This window comes from Amphiura filiformis, chromosome 19 (assembly GCF_039555335.1).
Source record: "Amphiura filiformis chromosome 19, Afil_fr2py, whole genome shotgun sequence".
Lineage (NCBI taxonomy): Eukaryota > Metazoa > Echinodermata > Ophiuroidea > Amphilepidida > Amphiuridae > Amphiura > Amphiura filiformis.
Window position 1 is genome coordinate 57,187,656 of NC_092646.1, and position 10,995 is coordinate 57,198,650.

Here is a 10,995-nt window from a genome sequence, read left to right on the forward strand (position 1 = left end):
GAATTTTGTGAACCCTGTGTAAACCTTGACCCAGGATATATCGGAATAAAAATGAGTTACGTGATACACCAAGTATACCTTTTTTCTGCCTATTTTTGCCTTTTTCTCAAAAATTATAGCGTATTGGTGACAAGTAAATTATGTGCTAGTATATTATAGGGCAAGGACTACAACTACTGCACTTGGAATTTGGGAGGGAAATGAGGGAAAACCAATATTTGATCAATAAATCAATAACTATTTGCCTTGAGTTGCTGAATTTCCAGTGCAGTAGTTGTAGTCCTTGCCCCTAATATACATAATAGGCTCTATATCTTGTTAGCAACGCGCTATGATCTTTGAGGAAAATGCAAAAATAAATAGGCACAAAATTGGCCAGGGGTGTAGTACCACCTTAAACCGATATTTTGGGGTTATTTTACTGGACACTGAGAAAAGTCACCTGTACATCGGATATTTCCTGCTTTTTTACGTCTGTAGATTTATAAATAGAAAAAAAAATTACAAAATGCTTTGAAAGCTACATTTATAGGCCTTTATTTTGCTGCCGGCTTTGTTATTATTCAAATATTGACTGCCCAGGATCAGGTGAATGGTCAAACTCCCGCAAGTTTGGTTTTGGTAGGGACGTGCCGCTGAGAATTTGAAAGTGGACCCATAAATATACCAATTTTTCAAGAAATTTGGACCCATTTATATACCAAAAGTCAAAATTTTCGGCCAAATTTAACCCAAATCGTCCTAGTTTTTACAAATTTTCCCAAAATTTTGGCTAGATTAAGGAAAAATTGGGCTATTTTCCGAAAAAATTGAGAAAATTTTGAAAAAATGACCCATTTATAATAGGATTTGAAAAAGGGGTCATTGATATACCAAAAGGCTGAAAATGCTACCAATATTTGCGGCACGTCCCCGTATGGTCATTTGTACTGAGAACCCCCGGGGTCAAACTATTGCTACAAGTGATCTAACAACCGTAGGCCTACTCTTTTCCCGAAGCGGTTTTGAAATCACGAGGAGCAATAGTTTTGACCATTCACGGCAGTCAATATTATTTTGTTTTATATACCTCATACATAGATTTTTTTGGCAAATATCTACACAACAAACTTTTCGGAAATGTCAAACACGGGCCACAACTGAGTCGGCGTGTCAGTGTTTTCCGCTTTGTGAAGTGTTTGCTTACAAATTTGACATAATAATTTTGAAAAGCCTCTCTTTGATATGACATAAGATTAACTCGCGTGGTTTGCTGCAAAACGTACAATTAAAATGCCTCTCTTCGGAATATATACTTGTCTAGGTTTCCCTAAATTCAGAGATGCCAGTTTTCAGGTTTTAACCTGAATTCAGGTTTTTTGTGAGTTCAAATTCACGCGTTTTTATTTATATTCAGCCTGTTTTGGGGTTTTTGGCCTGCATTCACGCGCTTTTCAGGTTTTTTGAGTGAAACTGCAGCATCTCTGATAATGAACTTATTCATGCAATTTAGCAGAGATGCCAGTCAGTTTCATTTTTGGCCAAACAAATTGATTTTAGAAGAAAGAACTTTGGGAGGGTAGAGATAACCTTGTCACTGATTAATTTGGTAACCAGACCGGTTTGCTTCACCCCAGAAGAACTGCTCTGGCCGGGGCTCTGGCAAGGCTTCCTCTTTAATGTGGCATATCAAATCCTTTGTCAACCTTTAGACAAGAACTCTCCAGCACGAAATGTCCGATTGCAATTCACCTGATTTTTTTGTATATTTGTAATGTTTACACAATGTCCCAACTTGCATGTTTTGTACCTAAATGGAATCGGCCAAATTTGTTGTCTTTGTAGGTCAACAGAGCAAACTATTATCATAACTTAAAAATATTATAGTAATAGGCCTAACTGTCGGAAGGGTTGCTGGCCATTTTAAGTTGAAATAACAAGGTAAAGTAAAAGAAACCCCACTAGTTAATTATTGATATGCAATATTTATTAGGGTGAACTTATCCCACCATGTGGGCGACTTTGCAAAAAAACAAAAATCCACGGTTCGCCAAAAATCGCTTGCCCCACCCCTTCTCGGCCTGCCAAAAATTCTTTGCCCCCCCCCCCCTCCCCTTTGCACGTTCCCAATTTTTGGATCCAAATTTGTACACTTAAAATGGTTTAGATCCATGTTGCGAGCACAGCGAGGGGGAAAATTTGCATGTAGGCCTGTTGCGTTTCCGTACCGTACTGTTTTCCTGAGCCCCTTTTAGAGTGTTTTATTTAAAAAGCGGCCCATGAAATGTGTGCCACAAATTGCCCCCCTCCCCCTGTCGGCTTGCCAAAATTGCTTGTCCCCTCCCCACCCTTTCGGCTCACCAAACATTTCTTGCACCCCCACCCAATTTTAATTACTCTCCCATATTATGGCTTATAGTTATTGCACAGCCCCTTATGGTCGACAACTGGGATGGGGCGAACTTGGGTTGGACTAAATTGTAATGGACCGTGTCGTAGTGGTATTGATGTCAGCCTCAAGTAACAGGCTGGCGTATTTATGTCAGCCTCACGTGAAAAGGTTAATGCTATAAATGTCGAGGCCAGTCATTTCTCGGGGCCAGTTTTCACCGTGCCGTGTCCGGACTCCGTTTGCAATAAAGTAGGCATATAAATGCAAATTATACGTTTATCTAGTCTACAATCACGGCATACGTATACGAAATCAATTATCAGCCATGCATTTGATGTGAGTCGACGCTCATGCGCTGCGGACTTTTGTGTGATAACTGTGATTCATCGATTCATCAAGCCAAGCAAGGTCAGGACAAGGTAGGCTTGCATGGAACTACACAATAGCCCTACTAGTATAGGGCCTTTTGACTGTGGTGATCCAAAACCATGCTATATCATTAAACCTAGCTATGTCCAGAGAGCTGCTGCCAGTGACTGCTAATTCCCTTCTCCGGGACAGTGGTTAGTGGGTTGTGAGCTGTCACTGGGTTTTTAGCAGTTCTCAGTATATCATGTATACATGTATAGCAAGGTGTAGCCTATAGTATATAATGTGTAATAAAATAAAGGCCCTGTGGTAGGGCTATTACACAACTACACATTTCGAACCGGGTTTCGAACGTTTCAGGACTTGTTCTCAAGTTGTAGGAAGTGCCTTACCGTTCATACAGTATATAGGTATGCTAGGTGAATTCAAATTTGCCATCAAACTGCATCATTTTATATATCAAATTAAAGCCCTTGAGTAAACAAAGCCATAACTGAAAACCTTTTTTTCATAGCACTTTCCGTAGCAAAGTTACATCTTGTCAAAGATTGACTTTCATCAAACAATGTCAAAAAGATTCAGCTAGAAAAATTCCCCAAAACGGCATTTCGAGGGTGTTTCTAGGACTTAGTCTCATGACATATGATAGCAGCTTTTTTTAATGGAACTGCTATCAAAATCCTCTAAAATTCCATGTGCGAAAGTGACTTATCACCATAAAAAATCATATATTTGGGTCAAGTGAAGTATAGAAAACATATTTATGTAGGTTTCTTTCTTCCGGCACAAGTTTTAAATTTCTATGTAAAAATGCATTGACATTGTCGGCGAATTTGGCTGACTAGCAAATGTGTTTGCCTGGCATACCTACAGTATACGTGTTATATAACAGCATATATATGTGATTGGTCGATAGGCGGGCATAAACAACGTTTATTCCCTGCTTTCTGGTCGTAAACAAGTCGCGTCAGAACCGATGGGCGCTTCGCGAGTAGGATATCGCGAGAATGCTGCATGAGCTATTTACGCAAAGCGCGCGAATGATGTCGCTGTGATTTTCGGCAGCGTCAAACACGGTGGACTGAGCAAGTAAGCGTTTTCTTACAATTAGCAATGGAAAAACTTTAAAAAGGATAAGAAACTGGTAGTTTTAGTCTAAAATGACGATATTTTTTTACTTGTGGAGGAAAATAACAGCACGCAGAATGTTACGTATGAATGAAGCGGGGTTCATTCATATATTTTCAGGACTAAACGATTGTTTATGCCCTCGGGCTAAAGCCCTCGGGCATAAACAATCGTTTAGTCATGAAAATATATGAATGAACCCCTTTCATACATACGCAACATTCTGCTTGCTGTTATTTCCCTCCAAAACTAAAAATACCATCATTTTAAACTAAAAACTACCAGTTCCTTATCATTTTTTTACTGTTTCTCCATCGCTAATTGTAAGAAAACATTTTCTTGCTCAGTCCATCGTGCGGTTTGGACGCCAGCTTGAACATCGCGTACATCACTCGCGCTTATGTAAATAGCTCGCGAACATAGACGCGTAATATCCTACTCGCGAGCATCCATCAGTTCTCGCGCGGCTTGTTTATGACCGGAACGCCGGGCCTAAACGTTGCTTATGCCCACCTATCGACCAATCACGCATGCTGTTATATAGCGAGTATGTATGAACAATCGTTTAGTCATGAAAATATATGAATGAACCCCTAATTCACAACTTGCAAAAAGGGGTGGGCCCTGAAAATTTTTGACCCTCCTAAATTTTCCTGGAAAACTTGAGTTTATATGCTTTTCTACGGGGTTGACCCATAATTTACATGTCAAAAAATGGGGGCCCTGAAATTTGTGAGGTCTGTAAAGGGGGGGGGGGGCGAAAAATTTGTGCGATGATTTTTTTTTGCATCAGGCCCCCCTTACAAGTGTTTGTGAACGGTCCCTTAGGTTGTCTTCAGTGTTAAATGTTTTCATAAATGTCGCAAAATATTTAATATTGACAATAATTAACAACCTGGTTTGACCTATCCATATTTCATACGTTGCTCACCCGTGTTTTCATTAATTATCATATTTTGTGGTGAAAAATAATTACAAAATAATTTGCAATCATTTGTAGAGCAAAGATTTCCTCGTTCCGACGGCTAACTGCAAAATTACAAATGGGGGAAATTACCAGTAAATTACGTAATAAAGTAAATTATAAAAGAGCTAAAATGACCAATGAAAATTTTAATCTTTTCATATTAAAAGGGCATTTCGTGATCCACAGCATCATCCCCCCCCCCCCCACATTTTTATATCACTGGAAACCTCGGGCTACATAATGTTTATTTACAAAATATTTCTTGCAGATTAATTCGTTTAGCAAAGATATCGTGAAAGTTTAATTTCGTTCTGGTGTACCAGGAAATTACAACACATTGTCTATGGAGCAGTGTAATACACATAATCATGCATAACTCGCAAACGGAAAATCGGAATCAACTGAAATTTTGGGAATAAGCTTTTGTCGTGAATATCTACTGAAAAATATCATAATAGATACTTGTACACAGTCCTGTTTTGTAGAATATAGGCCTATCTCTCCAGATGAAAATCAGCTTCATTAAAACAAAGGTTGAACAAAACCTGAAAGTCAATGTACATTTTTAGAAAGTGTTTTCATGTTTTCTCTCAGATCGTGCATTCGGCACTACTCCCTATTCAGAAAAATACAGCACTAAACTTTTGGAATTAAACAAATGTAAATTCTCTTGTTTTGATGAATGAAACATAGCTAAATCCTAATCTAGTCATAACTTGTAATAAAAGTCAAATTTTACTATTTCGTCAATTTTTGGAAATAAGGGTCAATGTGTGTTTAGGGTCATAGTAGGCCTACATGCTGTGACAAATTTTGAACTGAATTTTACGACATTTCATTATTTTTCTTCAAATTTGTCAAAGAAATTTTGACTTTTCTGAATTGAACATTTAATATCAAAAACATGTGAAATTGCCAATATTTTGGAGCCATATTTTATATTTTTGACCAAAAATATGTCCCAGTATTATGGAGAGATCCCCCTTTTAGGTGAAATTTTACACACTCTCATGGAAGGACCCCATTTTAGTGACCCCCCCCCCTCCCCATTATAACAGACGGAATGTGTCCCTTTTTTTCTCTCTCTCTGTTTATACCTTCAAAAGAGTACTAGCCCGGCCCGGCTAGACATTTATTAAGGGCTGGGGTATGAGCGTTTGGACAGTATTTATTTTGGGACATCAGAGCACATCAGACATATCGAATTGCATTCTGAATACGAAGAATGTCATTCTGATATCAAATAATTTTGATTTTTGAAATTAGCAATTTAATACACATTTTATGGCAAATCATTAAAAATTGATATTTTTGATATTTAACAGTATTTGAAGTAAACTTTATAAATCTGATGATTTATACTTAAAGTGTATGTAGGTGGGATGAAAAGCCGACGATCAATTGAAAATTTTGACCTTTCAGTATTGAAGATATGGATTTTTTTCCCAAAACACCAAAAAAAATTAGGTCTTTTGGGAAAAAATCCATATCTTCAATATGAAAGGTCAAAATTTTCAATTGACCGTCGGCTTTACCTCCCTGCTACATACACTTTAAGAATATATCATTAGATTTATATAATTGACTTCGAGGACTGTTATATATCACAAATTTGAAAAATATCAAATGTTTATAATTTGTCATAAAATTTGTATTATATTGTGATTTTCAAAAATGAAAATTATTTGACATGCTTCGTATTCAGAATGCAATTCGATAGGTCCGAGGTGCTCTCATGTCCCACAAAAAATACTGTCGAAACGCAATAAATGCTCATTTTAGATCCCTTAATTGGCACTGTGGACAAATTTTGAATCACATGGCTTTACCATCTATAATTTGCCATTGTGCATGTGTGACAGGGTCAGATAGACTTGGGTTTCTGTTTTCTACTGGCCCTTTGGGAAAGTGAGATTGCTAAGGTGTTTTTTTTCTAACGGAAAATCAAGCACAGTAACAACCAAGCACAACCGACCAAGAAAAAGAAACTATAAAAATTGCTTCAACTGAAGAATAGAAGAGTAGCCAAGTCGACCAAGATAGGGAAAGTACTGGTAATGGCAAGGCTATTTTAATACCAATGATTTTGTTCAGAAATTAATATTCTTCTTGCACAGGATGGTAATTAGGACGAATACCATGTCCTGCAAGACATACTGCCAACCTTACAAACTTTACGCTTTTTTACAGAATATTAAATGGCATCCGATTCCAGTCCTCGCCAGATGGATTCCAGTTGTGATGAGAATGTCTCCAAAAATAGTGTCACTTCGAAGAAACCATCAACATGTAAGTAGAGAAGTCGTACTAATGGTAAAGGGGAGATCAACAGTACTTTGAATTCCGAAAAAACGATGGCTTAAAAACTCTGAAACCCATTTGTTCTAAAATTGTTAAAGCTCTATGTCAAGTTTGTAACGTGGACTTCTTCGATAGGAGGCATTGGATAGAGCATGCTGATGGTATTGGACAGAAACCCTTCGAATGTATATTGTAAGAAAAGCTTTGAATGCATTCCTTTTGAAACTACATTTAGATGTGCGTTTTGTGATAAAGTCTTCACAGGGCGTGTTGAAGGAACATGAAGGCATTCACATCAAAGAGAAGCCTTTCAAATGTACATTTTGTAACAAAGGTTTCACATGGTCATTTGAATTGAAGATACATTAACGTATTCATAATGAGAAGCCTTTCAAATGTGCGTTTTGCAACACCAATTTCAGAAGGTTATATATATGATTGGTAAGAACATGTACTTACATGTATGCATATAGTTATGTTGACATTGCATTTAGATGTACATTTTGTTTTGTTTTCACAGGGCCTGGTGAATTGAAGGTACATGCACGTATTCACACCAAAGAGAAACCTTTTACATGTAAATACTGCGACACAGACTTCAGAAAGTTAGATCTTTTGGAAAAACATGCAGTAATTCATAGTAAGAAGAAGCCTGTAAAATGTAAGTCTTGTGGCAATAACTTCAGCACTTCAAGCAGCTGGGATACGCGTGATGCGAGTCATTCTAAAATAGAGGTGTTCACATGTTTTTGCAAGTCTTGTAGCTATGGCTTCACATGGTCAGGCAGCATACGTGAGGAACAAACTAAAGATAAGCCTTTGAAATATAAGCGTTTAAGTACATTACTGACAGATTCTTTCAAATTAAATGGTATACGAATCAATGTGAGCACAATTGAAACAGAGGCTTCTCAATGCAAATCGTCAAATGAAGTCTCCACAAGGCCAGATATCCCAGGTAATGGGATTGCTCCTGAAGTGAAGCCTAATGAATTTGAAATTTTCAACGAAGCCTCCGCGGAGTCTGGCTACTCGAATGTATATGAAAGGATTCTCACTGTAGAAAAGGCTTTTGAATGTAGGTCTTTTATAGATAGAGACTACTCAGACTCAGAGTATGATGGTATTTATGTAAAAGAGGAGCCGTTAGAATTTAGGTCTGAAAGTGAAGCTTCCATCAAGCATGAAGATTCAAGTTTTGAATTTAGGTCTTCAAACGGAGTCTCCACTGAGCATGAGGGTACTGATATTAAAGAGGAGCCTTATGAATACAAATCTGAATATGGAGGCACTACAGAGCATACTGATATTGACCTGAAAGAGGAACCTTTTGAATGCGAATCTTCAAGTGAAGCCTTTTCCGTGTCAGACCACTCAAAGGTAATTGAAAGAACACATACTGAAGAGGCTGCTTTTGAATGTAGGACATCTAATGAAGCTTCTGCCGAGAATAACAGTATTGATTTTAAAGAGGAGACTTTCGAATGTAAGTCTGAATGTGAGACTTCTGCAGCACCAGATAACTCAAATGCAAATATAAGTATTGATACTGCAGAGAAGCCCTTTGAATTGAGGTCTTCAAACGGAGTCTCCACTGAGCATGAGGGTACTGATATTAAAGAGGAGCCTTATGAATGCGAATCTTCAATTGAAGCCCCCGCAGTGTCAGATAATACAAATATGCATGTATTGGGAGATATTGAAACTAACATGACTAAAGAGAAGCCTGTTGACCATGTATTATGCGACAAAAGCTTCACAAGATCAGATCACTTGAAGAAACATGACTATGCTCTTATGAAGACGACATCACTTGAATGTAAACATTGTTACAAATGTTTCACCAAGTCAAATGACTTGAAAAAACACGAACTCAACTGTAATGTTAAAAAGACATCCTTGATATGTCTGTTTTGCAACAAAAGCTTCACATCATTTGTTGACATGGAAAGACATGAATGTATGTCTCCTACAGAGAAGCCTATTGAATACCCAAATTCTAACAAATGCTTCACAAAGTCAAGGAATTTAAAAATTCGTATTCATATTAAAGAGAACCCTTTGAAATGTACATTTTGTAACAAAGGCTTCACAACTTCAAGTAAGTTGACAGAACATGAACGTATTCATACTAAAGAGAAACCTTACAAGTGTACATTTTGTAACAAAGGCTTCACAACTTCAAGTAATTTGAAAGCACATGAACGTATCCATGCTAAAGAGAAGCCTTACAAATGTACATTTTGTAATAAATGCTTTACACAATCAAGTCACTTGGAAAGACATGAACGTAGTCATACTGGAGATAAGCCTTTCAAATGTTCATTTTGTAACAAAAGGTTTACAATGGCAAGTGACTTGAAAAGACATGAACGTAGTCATAGTAAAGAGAAGCCTTTCAAATGTACATTTTGTAACAAGGATTTCACACGGTCAAGTAACTTGAAGGCCCATGAATTACGTATTCATACTAAAATAAAGCCTTTCAAATGTAACTTTTGTAACCAAGTTTTCACATGGTCAGGTGACGTGAAACGTCATGAACGTATTCATAGGGGAGAGAAGGTTTTTAAATGTACATTTTGTAACAAAGTCTTTTCATTACCAAGTAGCTTGAAAAGACATGAACGTATTCATACTGGTGAGAAGCCTTACATGTGTACATTTTGTGGCAAAGGCTTTTCAGAGTCAAGTGGCTTGAAAGTACATGAACGTATTCATACTGAAGAGAAGCCTTTCAAATGTCAAGTTTGTAACAAAGGGTTTACATCGACAAGTAACTTGAAGACACATGAAAGTATCCATGCTAAAGAGAAACCTTTCAAATGTACATTTTGTAGCAAAGGGTTTACAGTGGCAAATCAATTGAAAAGACATGAACGTATTCATACTGGAGAGAAACCTTACATATGTACATTTTGTGGCAAGGGCTTTTCACAGTCACAGAGCTTAAAGGGCCATGAACGTATTCATACTGGCCATGTGTTTTAACCTCGCCGACTTTTAGTCACACACCGATTTTTGAAATTTGCGACACTCTTTCCCCTTCAAATGCCCATGTTTTTCAAACCATACCCCCAGCATGATAAAAGTATACATTTTCTGAAAGGAAATTGAACAAGGAATCCAACAAGAGACTCAGAAACACTGTCAGATTTAAGGTTCTAATTCTACATGTATGTGAATGAGACAAAACATCAACTGACAGTGGTACAGGGGTATAATGTCACTAACATTTCTGTGTTACCCCTGCATCTTATTTTATTTCATTTTCTAATAGTAAGTATGTCACAGTGCCTTCTGCCACACTGTGCATGCAAGCATAACAGTGCATTGAAAAGCGCGCGCTTCAAAGTTGACCAATTTTAGAAAACATCATGTCAAAAAATGAATTTCCTCATAATGCTTCATTTATCCAAAATTTTTGAATTTTTAATATATGGTGTGTGAAGACTTTCCGAGGCTACCATCGGGTCCGCAAAAATTAAATATTGTTTTGTTTGAGAGCTACTGCCTGTTTTTATGGATTTTTGAAGATCGCTCATAACTCAGTAAATATAAGCCTATTGAAATAAAGGGACCGACCACCATTTAGCTGAAATATTTATCTTTCTTAGTATGTAAATTATTTCCGTCGACAACGAATGACACACTTCCCTTGCCTTGAGTAAAACTAATTAAAAACAAAACATTATCAAAGAAATTTTTAGGGAGTAATTTTCCAAACCACAATAGCTCTAAGCCAGTGTGTGTGTCCAAGGCCATACTCTTTGTATACGCGATACAGTAGAATGGCTGTTCTTTTTACTACTTGTCTTCCCGTGTTAATCCAGATAGCAAAATGTTAATTTAAAGTCTC

At 37.2% G+C, this 10,995-nt stretch overlaps 1 protein-coding gene across 1 annotated transcript; it reads left to right on the top strand.

Moving 5' to 3' along the window:
• The first annotated feature begins 2,583 nt into the window (after positions 1 to 2,583).
• Positions 2,584 to 10,413, top strand: LOC140141542 (uncharacterized). The gene is made up of 3 exons (XM_072163448.1): positions 2,584 to 2,790; positions 7,026 to 7,124; positions 7,657 to 10,413. The coding sequence occupies exons 2-3, from the start codon at positions 7,034 to 7,036 to the stop codon at positions 10,125 to 10,127; spliced, it is 2,562 nt and encodes an 853-aa protein (XP_072019549.1). The 5' UTR covers positions 2,584 to 2,790; positions 7,026 to 7,033; the 3' UTR covers positions 10,128 to 10,413.
• Positions 10,414 to 10,995: the final 582 nt, after the last annotated feature.